Source organism: Anguilla anguilla, chromosome 9, assembly GCF_013347855.1.
Source record: "Anguilla anguilla isolate fAngAng1 chromosome 9, fAngAng1.pri, whole genome shotgun sequence".
In the NCBI taxonomy this organism is placed as follows: domain Eukaryota; kingdom Metazoa; phylum Chordata; class Actinopteri; order Anguilliformes; family Anguillidae; genus Anguilla; species Anguilla anguilla.
Window position 1 is genome coordinate 35,330,932 of NC_049209.1, and position 23,373 is coordinate 35,354,304.

General features: G+C 48.4%; 1 protein-coding gene across 2 annotated transcripts in view; it reads left to right on the plus strand.

The window, feature by feature from the left end:
* Window positions 1–23,373, plus strand: part of LOC118235943 (RING finger protein 145-like) — a 31,085-nt gene that overhangs the window by 2,519 nt on the left and 5,193 nt on the right. The window contains exons 2-9 of one of the 2 annotated variants that reach the window (XM_035433859.1): window positions 1,931–2,150; window positions 10,373–10,481; window positions 12,896–12,987; window positions 15,760–15,995; window positions 17,099–17,274; window positions 18,053–18,193; window positions 18,802–18,984; window positions 20,923–21,070. In XM_035433859.1, coding sequence (XP_035289750.1) covers window positions 1,967–2,150; window positions 10,373–10,481; window positions 12,896–12,987; window positions 15,760–15,995; window positions 17,099–17,274; window positions 18,053–18,193; window positions 18,802–18,984; window positions 20,923–21,070 — 1,269 coding nt within the window. In that variant the 5' untranslated portion in view covers window positions 1,931–1,966. The other variant, XM_035433860.1, reaches the window with a different exon arrangement.

Genomic DNA, 23,373 nt, shown 5'->3' on the forward strand with positions numbered 1-23,373 from the left:
TTTGTCATTTGGCTTGATGCATTAATGATATTCGCCTGTATTAGTGGAACAGGTCATTCATGCTATTCATTCAGATGAAATGGAGCTATATATTGTTTAACTATTTAAGTTATTTATGTATTTTTTTCAGAATTATATGTCAATGTTCTAGAACTCCTTTGCTTTGAGTTTCCAGTAGTGATTGTTACATCAGCATTAGAATGTTCTGGTAAGGTATGTGGAGACCTGACATCCAACATCTCATCCAAAATTCTTGGCATTAATATGGAGTTGGTCCACCCTTTGCTGCTATAACAAACTCCACTCTTCTGGGAAGGCCTTATACAAGATGTTGGAGCGTTGCTGCAGGGATTTGCTTCCATTCAGTCAGAAGAGCAGTATTGGGCGATTAGGCCTGGCTCGTAGCTGACTTATCAATTGAACCCAATGGTGTTGGATGGGGTTGAGGTCACGGCTTTGTGCAGGCTAGTCAAGTTTTTCCACACTGTTCTTGACAAAACCATTTCTGTATGGTCCCTGCTGTGTGCCTGGGGGCATTGCCATGCTGAACCGGGACGGGGCCTTCCCCTAACTGTTGGGAAAGCACAAAATAGTCTAGAATGTGATTGTGTGCTGTAGCATTAAGATTTGTCTTCACTGGAACTAAGGAGCTGAGCCCCCTAAACCCTGAAAACCAGCCCCAGACCAAGGGGTGTCCAGATGCTTTTGGTCATATAGTGTATTTGTGATCTTGCACCTTAAAGGGTCAACAGCCTAGCTGGACTGGTGCAAGGCTGGTTTAAAAAAAAAAAATTTGCTTGATTTGCTAGAATGTTTTCACAAATTTGGTCACATCTGAGTTACAGTGCCCGGCCAACTCCATGACTGCTTCAGAATGGTATTTAGTGATGTTTTTCTGCATTGTATGCTGATGTACTGCAGTATGGTCTGTTGCAGAACAGGTTGAAAAACTTCTAAATTGTATTTTTTTTCTCTCATTTATTATAATTGGGGTTACTTCTGACTTTTGAGTTTTAAGGTCAGTTTCACATTTTAAGGGTCATTCTTTAAAACAAGAGACAGATTTGGCAAGCCATCAGTCATTTTAAAGTGTGTATATGCTGATGTCACCCTGAATTGACTGAAAAAATAAAAGCCTCTATATCAATAACGGCTTTGCGTTCTGGTATCGATATTTAGCATATGGGTTGTTTATTATTCTGGAAAGGCAATGTGTTGTAAAAAAGGGATCGGTTTTCCTTAGTGTGTCTGAAGTTGTGATTTATGTTTATTGACATTGGAAATAGCCTAAACCTTTGTGGACATGCAACTTAAAAATAAAATGGCACATCATGCTGACTTAGCGTTAGATCTGCACCAGTCTTCTGCTTTTACCAGCAGTGGTTGAAATGAATCAAACAAAATTTCTCTTGGAAGAGATCAATGGAAAAGTTTCTGTGTAAATAATTTAACTTGTTTTCTTTTAGTCAACTAGTATGTAATAATGTAGCCTAACATTTGATGGCCTGCCAGTGTTTCATAAAAGGAATGGAAAATGTTTTTTGCTGTAAGGCTGACGTGGAGTTTACATGCCTCCCCTGGCCCATGGCTGCAAAGTCATTGAGGGGCAGATAACCTTTGACCTTCGCTTGCTGTGAAAACGCAGAAAGACTTTGGTTATTGTGGGAACTGTCCTCCCGTAGCTTAAGCCGATTATAAGTCTCCCCCGCCAGTTCAGCCTTCGCCGTCCGCCTGTCCAGAAGCGGATGAGTCACGTCCTTCCTCCCCCCTCTCGAAACGCGGTGCTCCAGTTTCACCCGCCCCCTGTACACGCCCTCCGGCTGTTTTGAACACGTCGGGGTCCTACACACACACCTCTCCTCCTGGCCTTTTTTGCGACCGCCATCCAGCCAGCCGGGTAACGGCCCGCCCCCTCTCTCTCTGCCCGCAGTCGGATTGGCCCGAGGCGAGCCGCGTGGGAGGGGCCATGGCGCTGAAGGAGAGGATGGAGGCGGTGCTGAACGTGGGGCTGCGGGTCCCCAGCATCATGCTGCTGGACGTGCTGTACCGCTGGGACGTCAGCTCCTTCTTCCAGAAGATCCAGCGGAGCAGCCTCAGCAACAACCCCCTCTTCCAGTACAAGTACCTGGCCCTGTACCTGCACTACGTGGGTGAGTACACCTTCTATACCTTCCCTATACCTGCACTATGTGGATGAGTACACCTTCTGTACCTGCCCTTTATCTAACTGTATACCTGGCCCTGTACCTGCACTACGTGGGTGAGTACACCTTCTATACCTTCCCTATACCTGCACTATGTGGGTGAGTACACCTTCTATACCTTCCCTATACCTGCACTATGTGGATGAGTACACCTTCTGTACCTGCCCTTTATCTAACTGTATACCTGGCCCTCTACCTGCACTACGTGGGGGAGTACACATTCTATACCTGCCCTATACCTGACTTATACTTCACCTATACCTGCCCTACACCTCACTTATACCTGCCTTATACCTTCTGTACATTACATACATTACAGGCATTTAGCATATGCTCAAGGGTACAGTGGCACAGTACCCGCCCTATACCTCACCTATACCTGCCCTCTACCTACACTATGTGGGTGATTTTACCCCTTCTATACCTGCTCTCTATTTGTACTATATCACTCAAGTACCCACCGGGCTCTGCTGGGCTGGAATGTAGATTAAGGTCGGGGTGGATTGCTTTAACCGTCAGGCGAAATGCAATGTGATTGTACTTGAATGTGATTGAACAGTATTCAGAGCTTAGCTTTATTTCATGTGCATTTCCATCAGCAGAAGTGCCAATGAAAATGAATGTGCTTCTTTCTCATGGTCTGGTGAGGAGTTCCGCAGGCTTCCCTGTGATGTCACAGACAAGATTTAGTTCTAAAGGGGCCGGAGCCTCTAAAGTCAGGGTTTTTATTAAAGAGTGACTCACTGTCATGACACTGTGAGCTGTTCGTTAGTTCTCCTTCCCCTGGTGTGTGTGTGTGTGTGTGTGTGTGTGTGCATGCATGCATGTATGTGTGAGCGTGTATGCACAGGCCGTTTGCACATCCGCTTCATCAGTGACGCATTCCACATTCATACTATCATCCAGCTCTTAGAAATATGCTAACCCGCCATGCATGGGCTGGAATGTGTCACGTAAAAAAATCTACTCGTGCATATTTCAGATGAGTTGCATCGTTTGTTGTCCTGTACCTAGAAGGTGTCATGTTACTTGTGTTCTGCATAACACATACACATGCACACACACATGTGCACGCATGCACACTCACTCACACACTCCCTCACACACACATTCACACACACACATACACACACATACACACACACACAAATGTGTTCCTAGCTGGTCCTCAGTCCTCTAGTGTGTCCTTGTAAATCGGTAAACCCAGCAGCCCTGTCGTGTGTGTGAGTGTGTGTACGCGTGTGTGTGTCCGTGTCCTCTCTGTGGACTCCTGTGTGCGTCAGCTCAATGGATCAGCTGCTGCTTCAGGCACAGCGGCCCTGTGTTTGGGTGCCAGGAGCGGTAGAGAAGGCCAGACAGATCCATGTGCCCACGAGGAATGAAACGCCATCATACCCTGTGGACTGCAGACCCATGTGTGCGCAATCACTGCTGATTGCCCTGGAGGAATTTAGCAGTTTGCTACATATAAGCCTATTGGCCTGGTTGGTGGGCAGTCCCTAATTGAGTCTGTAAAAGAGCATCGGGTGATGTTTTTGAGTGTGGTCATTCAAATAGGAACTCGAAGGAGAATTCTGCAGGGAATCAAACTGGAATTAGATTTTTCATCTTTACCGGAGCAAGGAGTTCCCCAAACGTATGGTGTCGGCTACATGGCTGAGTACAGACCTCTAAGACAATTTATCTCCCTGCTGTTTTCAGCACCCCTAGCTGGCTACTTTTCTCACCTGGTTGACTGCTCAGAAATTTGGGAAGCCCTCTGCCTGAGATATCTTCCCTCAGTCACAGTCTTGTAGACACCCTGAATTGAAATGGAGATTAACTGTAAGCTCCCCATCTCCTCTTTAGTGACTGAGGTCATTATCAGTGTTTCTCCTGTTTGTGCAGCAGTTGGTTTTGGGAGCTCTGTAGCTACCACAGCGGTCAAAAACTGCTCGGGGGCGCAGTCATGTGACCTGGAGGCACCGTAAGCCCCACAGGGGGCGTGTGTCGAGGGACGTCCCGTCTCATCCTGTCTGAAGGGAGCAGGTTCTTTGCCCAACATCTGGAGCGTCATGTGCACTTCTGCCACCGGGGGCAGCGGTGAGACCCTGGCCATGGTCACATGACAAGTAGCAGCCAATGCGCACCTGTCACGAGACCAGTCATCAAATCTCAGGTGTTTCAGGTGATCCACAAGTACATGCTCACCTTAGAGGTGAAGCCCCCCCCCCCCCCCCCCAAAAAAAAAAAACGGGTGGTTTTGAATAGGTCAGTTAATGCGTGTGGTCAGTGTTATTCACGGAGTCGTGGCAGAGGGGTCATTAACACAAAGACAGGTGTGTTTGAGTGTGTGTGTGTGTGTGTGTGTATATGACTGTATCTCTTTCTGTGAATGATCAGCACTGAAGGCCTGTTCAGTCTGGAGTTGGACAGCGCTGTTTTTTGGGAGCGGGGTTGGGGGGGTAGGGGGGCACAATGGGGCCGGTGTTTGCTGATGAACCCTCGGTGTGGGGACTCCGCTCCGCTGACTGAACTCTCTGTGTTAATCTCCCCGCGGAAGAGGCTTGCGTCTGTCGCTGGCTGTACGGCTCACTTAATGGTGCAGAGGCAGCCAGCCTTAGAGCTGTTCAGATAAGAGGGGCTCTCTCTGTCTGTCTCTCTCTCTCTCTCTCTCTCTCTCTCTCTTTCCCCTCTCTCTCTCTCTCTCTCCCTCCCTCTCCCTCACCCCCCCGGGTTACATTAGGCATGATGTGGCGTTCACAGGCTCTCTAACCCACAATCTTAGATTTTCACATATTTATCCATTCATGCAGCTGGGTGCCGAGGGCAAAAACTCCATGCTAACCGGGGTAGTTCAAACACACTGGAAAAGAACCGCACTGTAACCAGCGAGCCACGCTATTGGCTGGTATTATGGCCTGCCGTGCTATTGGCTGGTATGGCATGCTGGCTAGCAGAGCTGGTTGGCCACTGGCGCTTGTTAACATGCGCTGAGTGTAGTGTAGGCATTAGCATAGCCAGCGCTCATGATCTGCAGGAGAATGTAGAGTTCTTAATTAGCTGCTGTCAATGCGCAATTTAAATCTTATTTATTAATTTATTTTTTAACTGAAGCTCACATCCCAAGCTTGCCGGATTCTGTCCGTAAGGCACGGATGTAGATTCCTGGAGGGATCCCGGAATGGGATCCCGTGCGACATAGCTCAGGAGGTAAGAGCGGTTGTCTGGCAGTCGGAGGGTTGCCGGTTCGATTCCCGCCCTGGGCGTGATGAAGTGTCCCTGAGCAAGACACCTAACCCCTAACTGCTCTGGTGAATGAGAGGCATCAATTATAAAGCGCTTTGGATAAAAGCGCCATATAAATGCAGTCCATTTACCATTTATCCCCCGCCCCCAACTTTGGGAGGATTTGTATTGGTATATGTGGCGTGCTATTATTACACTCCTATTATATGCGTTAGCCTCATTCCTTACACTTACTACTGCAGCGAATGAGCTATAATGTGAGACCTTTAGATCTCCCCCAAGGAGCCAACATAAATGCAATTTTATGCAATTTGAAATGATAGATGCGCTAGCTCAATTCATTGCGGTAGCGGTTTGTTTGACTTGGTTAAAATAGAATGGCTGTCATGACCATTAAAAAGGAAATGCTCATCAAAATGTGTGAGCAGAGTGGCGGTTGCTTCGCCCGTTCCATTTTCTCCGTCTTTAGTTTCAAAGCCTGCTTCCAGAAGGCCATCGCACTCCCAAAAAAGTAGCCCCCTTCACGGCTCTACACTCACATTTTCACACGTACTCCTAAGTAGAAAAATCTAGGAGCACACTAATATATCCCTGATAGTAGATGCACTCATGAATAATTTTTCCTGTTTGGACACATTTAGTTTCGCAAGTGCCCCCCCCACCCCCCCCCCCCCCGTCCCGTTGGGAGCAGCTGGCCTATAAGGGCGGGGATGGGGGGCTGAAATTCGACACTGTTTACAGGCACACCTGTGGATATTCAGCCAGAACCGCTCAGGTTCTGAACGGCCCGGACCTGGACTGTCACAGCCTGGGAGAACGGCCCCGCCCCGCCCCGCCCCCCCGGCCGGGGCTAAATTTAGCCGAGGTGAATAATTGCAGCCTTCACGGGGCTGCTCGAGGCATGACGCACAGATAAGGGGAGGGGGGGGAGGGGGGGAGGGGAGTGGGCGGGCGGTACCATGAAACTGAGCAGTCAGCAGGTACGCCACTTACGCTCTCGCTCTCACTCTCTCTCTCTCTCTCTCTCTCGCTCTCTCTCTCGTGCTCTCTCGCTCTCTCTCTCGTGCTCTCTCGCTCTCTCTCACTGTGTCTCTGGTTCTTCATATCTCTCTCTCTGTCGCCCTGCAGCTGCCCACGGTTCTTCATCCTTCCTCTTTCTCTGCGCCGTGTGGGTGGTTGCTCTGTGTTCGTCACTTGTGGTTACGGAGGATCTGTTTCAGGCCAGAAGGGAAGCCGCTCTCTACGGGACCCTCGTGCGTGTGTCCTGGGTTCTGTAGCTGTTCACTATAGCGCATATGGGCACTCGTGCGTGTGTCCTGGGTTCCATAGCTGTTCACTATAGTGCATATGGGCACTCGTGCGTGTGTCCTGGGTTCTGTAGCTGTTCACTATAGCGCATATGGGCACTCGTGCGTGTGTCCTGGGTTCTGTAGCTGTTCACTATAGTGCATATGGGCACTCGTGAGTGTGTCCTGGGTTCCATAGCTGTTCACTATAGTGCATATGGGCACTCGTGCGTAAGTCCTGGATTCTGTAGCTGTTCACTATAGTGCATATGGGCACTCGTGAGTGTGTCCTGGGTTCCATAGCTGTTCACTATAGTGCATATGGGCACTCGTGCGTGTGTCCTGGGTTCCATAGCTGTTCACTATAGTGCATATGGGCACTCGTGAGTGTGTCCTGGGTTCCATAGCTGTTCACTATAGTGCATATGGGCACTCGTGCGTGTGTCCTGGGTTCTGTAGCTGTTCACTATAGCGCATATGGGCACTCGTGCGTGTGTCCTGGGTTCTGTAGCTGTTCACTATAGTGCATATGGGCACTCGTGAGTGTGTCCTGGGTTCCATAGCTGTTCACTATAGTGCATATGGGCACTCGTGCGTAAGTCCTGGATTCTGTAGCTGTTCACTATAGTGCATATGGGCACTCGTGCGTGTGTCCTGGGTTCCATAGCTGTTCACTATAGTGCATATGGGCACTCGTGAGTGTGTCCTGGGTTCCATAGCTGTTCACTATAGTGCATATGGGCACTCGGGAGTGTGTCCTGGGTTCCGTAGCTGTTCACTATAGTGCATATGGGCACTCGTGAGTGTGTCCTGGGTTCCATAGCTGTTCACTATAGCGCATATGGGCACTCGTGAGTGTGTCCTGGGTTCCATAGCTGTTCACTATAGTGCATATGGGCACTCGTGAGTGTGTCCTGGGTTCCATAGCTGTTCACTATAGCGCATATGGGCACTCGTGCGTGTGTCCTGGGTTCCGTGGCTGTTCACTATAGCGCATATGGGCACTCGTGCGTGTGTCCTGGGTTCTGTAGCTGTTCACTATAGCGCATATGGGCACTCGTGCGTGTGTCCTGGATTCTGTAGCTGTTCACTATAGCGCATATGGGCACTCGTGCGTGTGTCCTGGGTTCCATAGCTGTTCACTATAGTGCATATGGGCACTCGTGCGTGTGTCCTGGGTTCCATAGCTGTTCACTATAGCGCATATGGGCACTGGTGCAGGTTCCAGGTTCTGTAGCTGTTCACTATAGTGCATATGGGCACTCGTGCGTAAGTCCTGGATTCTGCAGCCATATCAGCTGCCATATATCAGCTGGCCAATCAGGCTTCTGTTTGTGGGGTCTGTGTGTTCCATGTATACAGCTGGATGTTTACAGAAACTGTTTGGGTAAAACACACTTTTAAAGGGTATTGCTGGTATTAGTGGCCTTTGGATCGGAAAGCCATGTTCCTCCCTGCCCTCCCTCCACCACACGTACACACGCACACGCACACACCCACATGCAGACACACTCACACATACACACATGCACATGCAGACACACACACACACACACACACACACACACACAGCCTTTCCCCACTGTTCTCATGCCACCCTAGCTCACACAGCCCCTGTAGGGGATAAGCCCGTTGGGTGAAGACAGCCGCTGAATTTAGCCTCCTGGGCTGCGTGATGAGAAGGATCCCTACGTGCATGGTGGTTCTGTCCCGGCAGGGGGTAGGGGAGGCTATGTCTACCCCCTAGAGTGCTCACCCCCTCAAATTCCAGCCCCTGTCTCAAGGTCTCTTCAGGGACAACTCGGTACCCATGAACACCGGCCCCTTAGGGGTCCAACCAGAATGATAGGAGGCAGAGGTTTAGATCCTATAATCTACTGGTCGGCTGTTTGTTTCTTTGTTTATTTTCAGGGGGCCTTGTGTTGAAAGTGCGGGCTTGTATTTTTTTTTGGTGGGGAGTGAGGAAGGGATTTTTGTGTTGATAGAGAATCTCCACAGAATAAGTTGATGGTGACCCTGAGCGACCCCAGGTCCTGTCTGAATGCGCGTCAAGCCCTGGGCTTTCCTGTATGCGGTGCGCAGGTTCTTAGGTCTCAGCAGGGTTATCACTGGTGTGCTGTTTGCTGTAACTCAGCAGACGACAGGAAGTGAGCTCGTTGGCAGGGAAATGATTCTGAAGCTTGTAGGCTTTTCCTCTGTGCTTCAGCACAGCGGGGGGCCCTGGGGCCTCGGCGTGAGGCCTGCGCTCTTATCTGTGGGGGGCAGCCCGCTTGGCTTCCCGCCCAAAAATGGATGAGGTCGTTTCGGAAGCGACTCTTTCTCAAAGCGCTCTCTTGTCCGTGTTTGGGGTAGGGGTGGGGGGCGTGAGAGTCGCTGGTGTGCGCTCTGATGATCGCATGAGGGCAGAAATGAGGAGCAGTGAGAGTGTAGCTCAGGTAACAGACCTACCAACCCCCCACCCCCACCCTGTTTAACAAAGCGCAAAGAAATCTCACTGAACAATGTGCTCTCAAATGAACACAAATACCTACAGGCACTCTTTCTCTCTCTCGCACACACGCTTTGCTCACACAAGCAAGCATGCGCACATACACACACACACACACACACACACCTTCGCTCACGCACACTCGCACACACACACGTCCCTACAGAGTGGAGAGATGTATTGCTGTTTCCTAATGGAGCTTATTGGCTGTGTTGGCAGGCCCATGTTGGCCGCGGTGGAGGGAGGGGGGGGGAAGGGGGGGCAGGGCAGCCCCCACTACTTTCATGCCAGTTGATTTGTTTATGTCCCTCGTAACTGACAGCTTCTGCTGACTCAGTTTCCTTTCCTGCATTAGCTTACATTTCAGTGGTAATTAAAGAGGTTCCCCATGGTATCGCACACGGAAATAGCCTGGGACTTCTTAGAGCCAAAATGGCTGACAGTAGGAGCGCAGTTCTCAATGCATTGCACGTTGTGATAAATTTGTGAATCTGCTAAGTGTTAAACCAGAAGACGCCACATTGTAAATCTGTTTACTTGCGGCGGTAAATGAAATGAGTGATCCTCGTGTGGCAATAGGTGGAGGTTCAATGTTGTAAATAAAAGTGGAATGGACATCAAAGCAAACTGACGTTCTTGACTCTTGAAACGACTGCAAACCAGTCCAGTCATGTGAAGGGTTAAAGTGGTGTCACCGAGCAGTGTCATTGTCCCCTTAAAAAACAGCTTCTAATGGCACCTTTACTGGTGTAGTCTCGCACACAGTCACGAAGGCACGGATTTCACAGCGTGCATAAATCTACCACTGCGTAATGGAGGTTCATTTATTTATTGTAAATTTTTTTCCTGAATTTTGGCTGGAAGGTTTCGGGCAGAGAAGGTCTGCTAGCTGACAGGCTGTTTCTCTTACAGGCTGCTGGCTGACAGGTTGCTAGGTGACAGGCTATTTGTGACAGGCTATTTGTGACAGGCTGTTTCTCTTACAGGCTGCTGGCTGACAGGTTGCTAGGTGACAGACTGTTTGTGACAGGCTGTTTTTCTTACAGGCTGCTGGCTGACAGGTTGCTAGGTGACAGACTGTTTGTGACAGGCTGTTTCTCTTACAGGCTGCTGGCTGACAGGTTGCTAGGTGACAGGCTGTTTGTGACAGGCTGTTTTTCTTGCAGGCTACATCCTGAGTTTGGTGCTCCTGACTCTGCCCCGGCAGCACCTGGTCCAGCTGTACCTGTACGTGCTCACTGCCCTGCTGCTATTCGCCGGCCACCAGGTCTCCAGGTATGAACCCCAGCGGGAGGGGTGTGGGGGTCACGAGGCGTCATCATGCCCCGCCCTGTTCTGTCCCCTCCTCCAGAGACACAAGTTTGTTAGCTGTCCTGTTAGCTGTCACCTGCCCTGCGGTCACGATCGTGCTCCCCGTGCTCCCCCGTCCCCTGGAGAGGGGGTGGGGTCTGCACTTCCACGGGACGTCATTCCGTTCGTGACCTATCGGAGGAGGACGCTGAGACGAGTCCAAATCCGTGTCCCTGTATGACCGGGACTGCAGCGTTTGATGAAGGAAGCGTTTTGTTCTGATGGATCGGGTTCGAGCAGCCCTTCCTAAGCGGGGCGAGTTTGTGATAGAGCTGCAGTGTTACTGTTCCGGACAGGGCAGGACAGGACAGGGTGTTTAGTCAGAGATTGAAACACCCCTCTTAGATCTCCGCTCCCTCTAATGTGGCTAGGGTCGCCGGTCCCGCACTCCCTGATGAAAACCTCTCAGGTGTGCAAAAGCCATTAGGAGAGACTCGTAACTCACCGGTCCCGGTGCTGCATTGGGTCGCAGGGAGAACCCTCTTTTTCCAGGGTCTATCGCCGTAATGTCCCCCAAAACTTCCGTGCCCACTCCCCCCCCGAGCATGATTACATGTGCTTTCTGTAGGCCATGCCATTGGGCAGCGAAACACAACCGCGGTCAAGGTTAGGACACGGTTTGTAGGTCGATGGGGTATTCTGTTTGGTTGCTGTGAATGAGGAATTCTTACTCCATATTTCCCATCATGCACTTCAACTCACCTTGTGGCAGACAAGTGCGCTCCGACCTATAGTTCCCGGGGACTTGGGGGGTTGGGGCTGAAAGACTTCCATACCCAGAATTCCCAGAGCTGCAACATCCTGTCAGCGACTCCCAGATTTGCTCTGGCAAATTTGCTTTTGACTGGTTTGTTTGAGTCTGCAGGACTTGTGAAGAAGCCCAAACGTTCCTCTCCACTAATATCCTGAGGATCTACTAATAATCTACGACAATTTGTAAGAATGCAACTTTATCATCTCAGTCCGTGACACAAATTTCTTGGGGTTCTTCGGTCGTTGAGACATCTGAAGCGGAGCAGTCCTACATTCCTGTCCGCAGAAGCGAGTGGGAGGGGCTTGTGTGTCCGTTGGTAACTGGCGTGGATTTTAAACAGCCCTCATTCCGAGGCTCTGGCACGTTTGCTGAACAGCTCATCAATATGCTTAAAACAGATGCGCTTTCTCCAAGGAGACCTGCCTTAAATATTCCCCATCTGATAGCCACTCGTGTGAATAATTCAGAAGGGTTCTCTCTCTCTCTCTCACACACACACTCAGTATCTCTTATTTTTTTCTCTCTGTCTTTCAATCTCTCAGTCTTTCTCTGTCCCTTTCTCCTTCTTCTCTCTATGTTTAGTAATAAGATAGTGATAGTGTTAAAATAAAGGGGAATCAAATGTCCATCTCTCTTTCTCTCTCTCTCAGTATCTCTTTTCCTCTGTCTCTCTCTCTTGTGATCTCCCTCCCTCCCTCTCTCTCTCTCTCCCCCCCCTCTGTCGTTATCTTCCCCCCCTCTCTCTCTCTCTCTCTCTCTCTCATATCTCCCTTTCTCTCTCTCTCCCTCTCCCTCATTATCTTCCTCTCTCTCTCTTCCTCTCTCTCTGCCTCATCTCCCTTTCTCTCTCTCGTTATCTCTCTCTCCCTCTCTCTCTCCCTCCCTCCCTCTCTCTATCTCTCTCTCGCGCTGGAGAGAGGAAGAAGCTGTTGGCTCTTTGCGAAAGCGCTGACGTTTCACTATAAGCGGCCGTGAGATGTAGTATCTTTGGCTTGTGTTTGCGCTTTCCAGAACAAGCAGACATCTTGTAATTAAATTGCCTCTCTGTGCTTACAGAGGTGCCCCAGGGCTGCTCCCTCGGATCCATCCACAAGTTGGCCGCTCTGCTGCTCGTTTAACACCGAGAGCTAATTGGGGCTTGAAATTAATCAGGAGTTTTCCCAGAAAAGCACTCCGTTACTGAAGCACAGGGGAATTGATTAGTCGGCCGGCTGACGCTGGAGTTAGGGGTGTTTCCAGGGCTGCTTTGTAAATGTTTGGGAAGGCCAAGCAAACTCTGTTGCGGAGATTTATTTTCTCCTTGAACCCACCTGAGGTGCTTTTTTTAAAAACGGCTTCACAGTCCAGCTGGAACGAGCCTGAGAGCCTGGAGTGTGTGTTTGTGCAAGCTTGGAATGCTGTCATTATCTGACCGTGTGCTGAACTCTCAGGGGGACTGCTGAGTTTCTCTGGGCCCAGTTAGGCTGAAGCAGATTTGTGTGTGTTTTTGCGTTACAGATGTGACTGCCGCGTTGGAGCTGTGGTACGTGTGATCATGTTATGGAGTATAATGTATTATTTGGGTTTTTTTTCTTTTTTTTTTCAGGGATTATGTTCGCGGCGAGCTGGATTCCGGGTATGAGGGTCCCCTGTACCTGGAGCCCCTGTCCATGAACCGCTTCACCACAGCGCTAATTGGTATGCTGTTGTCCCACACCTGAAACTGTCCTGTCCCACACCTGTCTTACACCTGAACCTGTCCTGTCCCACACCTGAAACTGTCCTGTCCCACACCTGAGATGCATTTGTCCTGTTCCCCATTTTCATCTCTTTTCCGTCTGAATCTCAGCCATCCCCACACCTGAATCCCACCTGTCGCACATGAAAACCCCACCTCCTGTTCAGAATATGAAGCGCTCTCTGATTGGCTTCCATCCTTCAGCAGCAGGGATCCGATTGGCTCGGCGCCGCGGTCTCATTTCTATGCGAAGCGCAGCTCAGAAGTAAGGGGTGGTTTGGTTTCCACGGCCGTCAGCACTTTTCTCCCGGAGTTCACTTCAGAACCGTTTCTGTTCTCCCCGAACAGTGGAGCCTGTGTCTCTCCCCGCTCGGGCTGGGCACCTCCACCCCGGCTGGGCCCCTCCGCCCGGGCTGGGCACCTCCGCCCCGGCTGGGCACCTCCACCCCGGCTGGGCACCTCCGCCCCGGCTGGGCACCTCCGCCCCGGCTGGGCACCTCCGCTCGGGCTGGGCCCCTCCGCTCTCTAATTAACAGTGTGGGCAGCGGCGATGAACTCAGTGCTCATTTAAATGCTGCTGCGCTCTACTGATGTTATTCACATTCATTTATTCCACCCCCACCACCCCCCAAACTGCACTCATTTTGAAGAGCTATTACATAAAGCACTCCCCTTTGACTCTTTCCCTCTCTCCCTCTCCCCCTTTCTTATTTTATATCGGTCTATTTCTCTTTTTATCTGTCTCTATCTCAAATTCAAATCAGATTTATTGGCATGACGTATATAGATACATATTGCCAGATATCTCCCTCTCTCTCCTTCTGTCTCTGTCACTCTCTCTTTCTGTCCCTCCCTTTTTTTGTTTGTCCTGATGTTGTGTATGTTGTGCAGGGGTTGATTTTGGATGGAGGAGGTGCTGGTGGTTTTGTGTTGCTGCTTGCTGTAAGGGTGTGTTTGTGTGTGCTCAGTAGCTGAGTGGGGAGGGGCGGTGGCAGTAACTGGACCTCGGTGTGTTTTCGGCGTGTGAATGGTGCGTGCGTGCGTGCTGACCCACGTTCGCATGCATATCTGCCCTCAGGGCGTTGGGCGGATTCCTCGCTGAAGGTTACTCCTCTAAAGTTTCAGGAAAACAAGGAGAGATGCGCCTCCTTTGTCAGTCAGAGCTGGTAGTTCCTCTGCCCTCTCTGGTCTGGCCTCCTGGTTACTGCCGATGTGAGTTAGGAAAGAGACCCCTATGGAAAAGTGTCCTGTAGGTCATTTTTCCATTGTAGAAATGTGACCCCGCCTTACAGAAAAGTGACCCCACTGATAACATGTGAATATTTATTCGATTTTATAACCTTTCAATGGTTTTTATGCTATGGAAAATTGACCACAATCCCAGAAACCTACATGACAATACATGGGTCATTTTTCTATGCTATGGAAAGTTGACCCCAATGCCAAAAACCTGCAATACATAGGTCATTTTTCCCTGGGGGGGTTTACTTTTGTACACTAGAAAAATGTCCTGGGAGGGGTTGTTTTTTTTCTATGCAGACCTTCAGATCACTTTTCCATGGGGTCCGATTTCTGTATGACGCCTGTTGATAGGTCAGTGTTGGATCAATTTCAGAGAATGATGACATTCTTTTTACACGACGCTTTTCATAGACTTTCCTTTATCCTGTTAAAGAAGGGGATTGCATTGCCTTAAGGACATTTTGAGGTGTTTGTTGCTACACTTTCATATTCGAACAGTATTTCATCCGTTTAGAACTAAGAAATATTTGAACTGCTGCCCGTGTCTGAGGAACAGGCCTTTGTACGTTTCCTGCTGTGATTTCTCAGATCCTGTTAGATCACGTGTCATAACAGATTGCTTAGTGTCTCTGTCTTTTCATGTCACCCAGTGTCTGCTTGCGTGTTGTAGTCAGGCCACGACAAATCTTATTTGAGACGCCGTAGTTATTTATTCATTTTTTTAAGCGAGGACTTCTCTGGATTTTCTTCTGGAATCCTCTAGAAGTTTGTACTCGCGCTGATGTCATCGTTTGCTGCCTCGCGGATCGAGTCCGCAGATGTGCTCATCGTTTCCGGTCTCTTCTTTATAACCGCGGTGCGTCCCGGCGTGTGCCGTGCGCTTGTGTCTGGCTCTCGCAGATTAGTGGCGCGGTTGGAGGACTCCTGGGTCCGATCTCCAGATCGTTTGAGTGTGCCTGAGTGTAGTTTCCTGCAATGTTCACTTTAGGGCCACTTCAGAGCTCTTTGAGGAACCTCTGTTTCGCCAGAAACTCTCAGTCACTATGGAAACCAAACATTTGACTTTCCAACATGGTACAGCTGAGGACTTCCACTCACTGCTGTTATTTGGCAACTATTTGTTTTAATTTTTCAACGCCAAGGTGGTGTTAAGAGCGTTTGTTGAGATTATATTTGTGTAAATTCCGTAGTTAAGCATTTGTTGAGATTTGTGTAAATGTGGTTGTTAAACATGTTGTATTAAAGGTATTGTTTGTTTGTGCTCGACCTGATTGATTGTGAATGTCTGATTGAGGCCCCTCCCCTCTCCTGTACAGTTTTGTATTGAAGATATTATTTGATGGCGCTTGCCCTGATTGATTGAGAATGCCTGATTGAGGCTCCTCCCTCTCCTGTACAGTTCTGTATTGAAGATATTTTTTGATGGCGCTTGCCCTGATTGATTGAGAATGCCTGATTGAGGCTCCTCCCCCTCTCGTGTTCTGTTCCAGGCCAACTGGTCGTGTGCACGCTCTGCTCCTGCGTCATGCAGACCAAGCAGATCTGGCTGTTCTCTGCTCACCTGCTCCCCCTGGTGGCCCGGCTGTGCCTGGTCCCCCTGGAGACCATCGTCTTCATCAACCGCTTCGCCATGATCTTCACCGGCCTGGAGGTGCTCTACTTCCTGGCGTCCAACCTGCTGGTGCCCTACAACCTGGCCAAAACCGCCTACCGCGAGCTGGTGCAGGTAAGACGCCCGCACTCCTCGCCAACACCAACCGGTAAGGATCGCTGTCCCGTTATTCAGCCAGTGGTGCGCTGAGCTTCGCCTCGTGGGCTGCTGGGAATTTTTGGGCATTGGCGAGCCGCATTAGCACTTAGCGCTGACCCGCTTCCAGTATAAGAGCTGGACTGGCTCAGGCTGCTGTGCATTGCGAGTTTAATAATCACCGTCCCTGATGAAGGAGAGAACAGAACGCCCCCCCCCCCCACCCCATTCAGGATCACGCTCCCTCGTGATAGTCAAACACTGCCCTCTGTCACCGCTACAAGACTGCCTCCTTCTTCCTGAGTAGCTGAGAGCACCAAACGCATTTCTGCTTCCAAAACTGTACGACTGTTCTCCTGTGTACTTGTATCCCCGTCTGCTCTTTATTTGTTTGTTCTTAAGTTAAACTTTTATTCCTTCCTTTGTCTCAGTCTGTCACGCTTCCCCCTGCTTAGTGTATGTTTGGGCCTTTTGCCTTGCGTGTGTGCTGTCAGTGATGCTACCGCTTCCCACGCGGTTTGACATTTCTGTGAAGTGCTTTGGGCAGCTGAATGAAAGGCAGTGAAATGGGTAGAGACTCTAGACGAATGCCGTTGGGAGTGCGGGACCCTGTGTTTGGCTGTTTTTGTTTTCTTCCCTGTGTCCTGCTCAGGAACCTGTTCCCCTGGGGGTCCCCCCGGGGGACTGGTGTCAGATCCGTGAAGTTTTGGGCTGCAGATGTGCTGATGACTGACAGGCGTCTCTCTCCCTCTTTCCATTTCACTCTTTCCCCTTCCCTCTCTCTCCGTCCCTCCTTCCCTCCCTATTGCTCACCCTCCCTCCCTCCCCTTATCTCTCCCTCCCTCCCTGTTGCTCTCCCCCTCACTCTCCCTCCCTCCCTGTTGCTGTCCCCCTCTCTCACTCCCTCCCCCTCTCTCCCTTTCTCTTACTCACTCCTTCCTTTTCCCTCCTTCCCCCTCTCTCCCTTTCTCCCTGTTGCTCACCCTCCCTCCTTCCCTCTCCCCCCCCCCTCCCTCCCTTCCGCCCCCCCCCTCCATCCCCCCCTCCCTCCCACTCTCCCTCCCCTCCTCCCTCCTGTGCAGGTAGTGGAGGTGTATGGTCTCCTGGCCCTGGGCATGTCGCTGTGGAACCAGCTGGTGCTGCCCGTGCTCTTCATGTGTTTCTGGCTGGTGCTGTTCGCCCTGCAGATCTACTCCTACTTCAGCACCCGCGACCAGCCCACATCCCGCGAGAGGCTGCTCTTCCTCTTCCTCACCAGGTCAGGGTGCTGTGTAGTGTGTGGTTGTAGTGTGTTTTATTGAGATGCATGTTGTTGCAGTGTGTTGTATTGAGGTGTGTGTTGTAGTGTATTGTATTGAAGTGTTTGTTGTAGTGTGTTGTATTGAGATGTATGTTGCAGTGTGTTATGTTGAGGTGTATGTTGTAGTCTGTTGTATTGAGGTATATGTTGTGTGTTGTATTGAGGTGTATGTTCCTGTAATGTGTTGTATTAAGGTGTATGTTGTAGTGTGTTGTTGTATGGGGATGTATGTTGTATTGAGGTGTATGTTGTAGTGTTCTGTTGTATTGATGCATATGTTGTTATAGTGTGTTGTATTGAGGTGTATGTTGCACTATTGAGGTTTATGTTGTTGTAGTATGCTGTTGTATTGAGGTGTATGTAGTAGTATGTTCCTATATTGATGTGTGTGTTGTATTGATGTTTGTTGTAGTATCGTGTATGTTGTTGTATTGAGGTGTATGTTGTATGTTCCTATATTGATGTGTGTGTTGTATTGATGTATGTTGTAGTAGTGTGTTGTTGTATTGAGGTGTATGTTGTAATATGTTCCTATATTGATGTGCGTGTTGTATTGATGTATGTTGTAGTAGTGTGTTGTTGTATTGAGGTGTATGTTGTACTATGTTCCTATATTGATGTGTGTGTTGTATTGAGGTGTATGTTATGGTGTGTTGTATTGAGGTGTATGTTATGGTGTGTTGTATTGAGGTGTATGTTATAGTGTGTTGTACTGAGGTGTGTGTTCTTCCTGCAGTATTGCGGAGTGCTGCAGCACGCCGTACTCCCTGCTGGGCCTGGTGTTCACCGTCTCCTTCGTGGCGCTGGGCGTGCTCACGCTATGCAAGTTCTACCTGCAGGGCTACCGCGCTTTCATGAACGACAACACCATGCACCGGTGAGCGGCCTGACCGATTAGCTCACGCTAACAATCACAATGGTGAAATAACATGCCCTGTATTTGAAACTGCTTGCCTAACTTGTGTTGTGTTGTTGATTTCAAGTAAAGCAGGGGGTCCTCAATCTTATCCTGAAAGGGTCAGTGTAGGTGCAAGCTTTTGTTCCAACCAAGCAGTTACACACCTGAGTCCACTAATCAACCACTAGAGTCTTTGCTATGTACTTTGATAAGTAGAATCAGGTGTGTTACTGCTTGGTTGGAACAAAAGCCTGCACCCACACCAGCCCTTTCTGGATAAGATTTAAAACCCCTGAAGTAAAGCATTCAACTCCGTTTGTGCAAGAGAAGGTGTGTTTGTGCCCTTTCGAGCAGAGAATTCATGATGGAAGTATGAATAAAGCACTCTGCTCTCGCATATTTCCCAACTCCCTTTCTCTTTTTCCCTCTCCCCCTCTCTCCCCCTCTCTCCCTTTCCCACCCTCTCTCTCCCTCTCACTCCTGCCTCCCTCTCTCCTTCTCCCACCCTCTGTCTCCCTCTCCCTCCCTCTCCGTTTCTCTCCCTCCCTTTTTCCTTCCCTCTCTCCCTCCCTCTTTCTCTCTGACAGGGGGATGACGGAGGGCATCACTCTGCTGATCCTGGCGGTGCAGACGGGGCTCATTGAGTTGCAGGTCATCCACAGAGCCTTCCTCCTCAGCATCATCCTCTTCATCGTGGTGGCGTCCATCCTGCAGTCCATGCTGGAGATCGCCGACCCCATCGTGCTAGCGCTGGGGGCGTCTCGGGACAAGTAAGCCCCCCCCCCCGAATCTGGACCCCCCGAATCTGAATTGTCAAAATAATCCAGTACCCCCAATAACCGTTCTTCTGTCGGGACTTCTTTCCATCTCACCACTGAAAAGTATCACTCCACACACGATTCTGTCTCTTTCGCTTCAGTTTTTGCCCCTGGATTATTTATGTGATGACGTGGCTGCATACTTTTTTTCATTTCCCAGAGAATCCATCGGCGTACTTATGCTGGCGTTGCTCATGTTGACAAGCCCCAATTTCCACAGATCATCAGGAAAACCGGAAACTTTTAAATACTTTTAAAAGTTAAAATGCTTTTAATATTTGAACTGAGACTATAACAGTCAGGCCTGAAACGTATAAGCGCTGTGATCTCGTTTCTCTTGATGCTAACAAGCTAACGCTGAGCCACTGATGCACACCCCACATTCAGGTCAATCAAAGCCAGAATTTTCCCAAATTCCGTGGTGCATCTGTTCCTCAGGAGCGCCTGCGGGAACGCCGTGGAATTCTGCACAGCGGCCATGTTGGAATAATGGCTCGCATTCGGAAAATGTCATTAAGATGATGGACCAACCCAGTCATTACTGTTCTATATAAAACTATCATTATGGGATTTAACCTGCACAGGAAAAGACTTAAACTGGAGTCCTGTTTAAGCACATTGTGAAGCTGTTTGAATGTGGGTTTTTGTCCACTGATTCCCATATCTATATAGATAGAAGTTCTCACTGGAAAGAAATAAAGTAAAGAGTACTTTAACATAAAATTGAGTAAAAAACAAACAAAAACGGTGAGCGTGTGGTGCAACCTCTTTGGGTTATACACATTGTTAGTTGAGATGAGCTTCCATCCTTCACTGTAAACTGCTTTTGGACTGAAAGGTTTTGTATAAATGCAGTCAGTAATTAAATCGGTCAAGTGATAACAGCATGCATTTTTACAACAAGGAGGTATTACCCATTTATGAACTAGTTTACAAGCCTCTAAAGCCTATCCAGTTAAGTAAAGGATAAATAATTTATTTTACTTGAATGAAATTGTCTTTAAGAGACCTCAAATATGAACCAAGAGGCTGCTGCTTACAAGTTAGGCTCCTTAATCGCAATCATGAATCTTCAGCTGCCTAATTTGGCCCATTACCGTCAAGGACTGATAAGTTGCTCCAGCCCTCTCTAGTCTACCAGAGGAACAGAAAGATGAGATTTTATGAGGTGTGGAAGTTTCCAGACTGAAGGAACCCCCAGCAGTGTCTGCTCTTCTTTCTGCATTACAGAGCTTGCCACAGCCCCAAAGCGCCCATTTTATCTGTTTATCTGGGGGTAGTCTTTCTTTTTTTCCTCTCGATCTGTCTTTCCCCTCACTCGCTCCATTTGTAATCTTGCCCTCTCTCTCTCTTCTGTCCCTCCTCTATCGTTTCCTATGTTTGTCGAAGGTTCCCTCCCTTCCTCCCTTTCTTGTGTATTTCACAGTGCGTATTTCCCAGAGTTTATATTCTTAATTGTGTAACAGTGAAACGATTGTACAGTTAAACAAAGAAAAAAAACCCTGCAAAAAACAGCAACAGCAAAACAAAGTAGTTAAAAGTAAAAATGAAAAAAGTATCCTTAATTATACAGATAACAGGTTTGGCTTTTTCCCAGGTTGTGGAAGGTGGTAAATGATTTATTTTCCTGTTAAAACAGAACTTTTTTTTCTTGGCGATTTTGTTCCAGGCAGTGTTAGGACTGTATTCCAGGCAGGGTGTGTAAGTGTTGAAGCTGTGTTTGTTCAGGCAGGTTGTGTAAGTCTTGGGGCTGTGTTTGTTCAGGCCGGGTGTGTAAGTGTTGGGGCTGTGTGTGTGTTCAGGCAGGGTGTGTAAGTGTTGGGGCTGTGTGTGTTCAGGCTGGGTTAGTAAGTGTTGGGGCTGACTGTGTGTGTGCTCTCTGTGTTACAGGAGCCTGTGGAAGCACTTCCGGGCTGTCTCCCTGTGTCTGTTCCTGTTGGTGTTCCCGGCCTACATGGCCTACATGATCTGCCAGTTCTTCCACATGGACTTCTGGCTCCTAATAATCATCTCCTCCAGCATCCTCACCTCCCTGCAGGTAAAGCCATCTCTGTACAGGACTGTACTGTATAACACATACAGCCATCTCTTTACAGTACAGTGTTGTATAACCCATACAATCATCACCGCACACTACAGTACTGTATTACTTATACAGCCATCGCTGTACAGTACTGTACTGTATAACACATACAGCCATCGCTGTACAGTACTGTATAACACATACAGCCATCTCTGTACAGTGCAGTACTGTATAACCCATACAGCTGTCTCTACAGTACAGTACTGTATAACTTACACTGCCACCTCTACAGTACAGTACTGTATAACACATACAGCCATCTCTGTACAGTGCAGTACTGTATAACCCATACAGCTGTCTCTACAGTACAGTACTGTATAACTTACACTGCCACCTCTACAGTACAGTACTGTATAACACATACAGCCATCTCTGTACAGTGCAGTACTGTATAACCCATACAGCCGTCTCTACAGTACAGTACTGTATAACTTACACTGCCATCTCTACAGTACAGTACTGTATAACACATACAGCCATCTCTGTACAGTACTGTATTGCATAACACATACAGCCATCTTTGTAAAGTACAGTACTGTATAACACATACAGCCATCTCTTTACAGTACAGTACTGTATAACACATACAGCCTTCTCTTTACAGTACTGTACTGTATAACACATACAGCCTTCTCTTTACAGTACTGTACTGTATAACACATACAGCCTTCTCTTTACAGTACTGCATAACCCATACAACCATCTCTCTACAGTACAGTACTGTATAACCCATACATTCATCTCTACAGTACAGTACTGTATAACCCATACATTCATCTCTACAGTACAGTACTGTATAACTTACACAGCCATCTCTGTACAGTGCAGTACTGTATAACCCATACAGCCGTCTCTACAGTACAGTACTGTATAACTTACACAGCCATCTCTACAGTACTGTATAACACATACAGCCATCTCTGTACAGTACTGTACTGCATAACACATACAGCCATCCCTGTATAGTACTGTACTGCATAACACATACAGCCATCACTGTATAGTACTGTACTGCATAACACATACAGCCATCACTGTACGGTACAGTACTATATAACCTAGACAGCCATCTCTGTACTTCTCTTCCGAGTACTGGCCAAACATAGACAATGGGACCCTTCGTGCACAAGCAGTGACTCGAGCTGGACAGTATATGTTCTGCCCAGTACACAGCAGGTGAATGGCAAGCTGTTATAGTGACTGAGAAGCATTTTAGCCAATGAAATTACGTTCCTAATGGTGTATAGTTTGTTAGTCTTGCACGAAAGGACACGCGTTGTTTTTCCTGCGTAAACCAACCATAATCTTGTCCGTGGACATGCCAAAACGTTACGTACCAGCAAGAAAAGTTCTTGAGGCTTTATTAAGGCTTGTGTGTTTCTAAACCCAACAACCCACCCAGAAGCATCTGTATCCATTAGGAAAAAAATCACCTTTTAGGTGAGAAAAAACTTCCCCTGTGTTTGAGGTTCTGTTACTTTTTTAGAAATATTTAGAGCAATTCTGACTCTTGGAAGACAAATTCTCAAGGGTTATCATTCAGAAGACACCAGGATTACGCCTGTAGTCAAAAGGGTTCAAGAATAGTAACCATTTTATTTTTGTCATGTCATTTTTAGGCTTGTGTTAAAAAAGGGAACGACACAGAAGGGGTTAACAAGCTAACTTAATATCAAACGGTGCATAATCATTATATTAAAGTTGCGGTTATACCATAAATTATCCTTTAGGTTAAAAAACAATTAACAATCGGAACAAGAAAACTTCTCTCTTGAGGAAGTTACTCTGATTTACCTCAGAATATTTCTTCGGAGTCCTCCTTGTCAGTCGTCAGTAATGTTTCGTCTCCCTCTGGCTTGATGAAGCAGGCCCTAAAGATGTCACTCGCGTTTGAAAGATTAGGCTGGAGCTCTGAGCGGCCTGCCGGGTGTTTGAAGTGGTTTATAGGCGGCAAGCGGCGCCTTGAATTAATCCCCGAGTTTAACAGGGAGCCGATAGGGCGGTCTAAGAAAAGACTCTGCGCTGAATGGGCAGCCAATGGGGAAGCTGCTTTCTGTACTGATAGGAGCTGCTGCAATGTGGAATCTGATAAAAACAGAGATTTCCTACTGCTTCTGATCCAGGGGGCCCCCCACCCAGGCCTCAAAGGCATCCAGAGGACCCCCATAATAAGCTAAAGGGGCTGTTCACCCTAAAATAAAATACAGGTATATTTTCACTTACATCCAGATAAATTTGTCAAATCTCAGCGAAGCTTC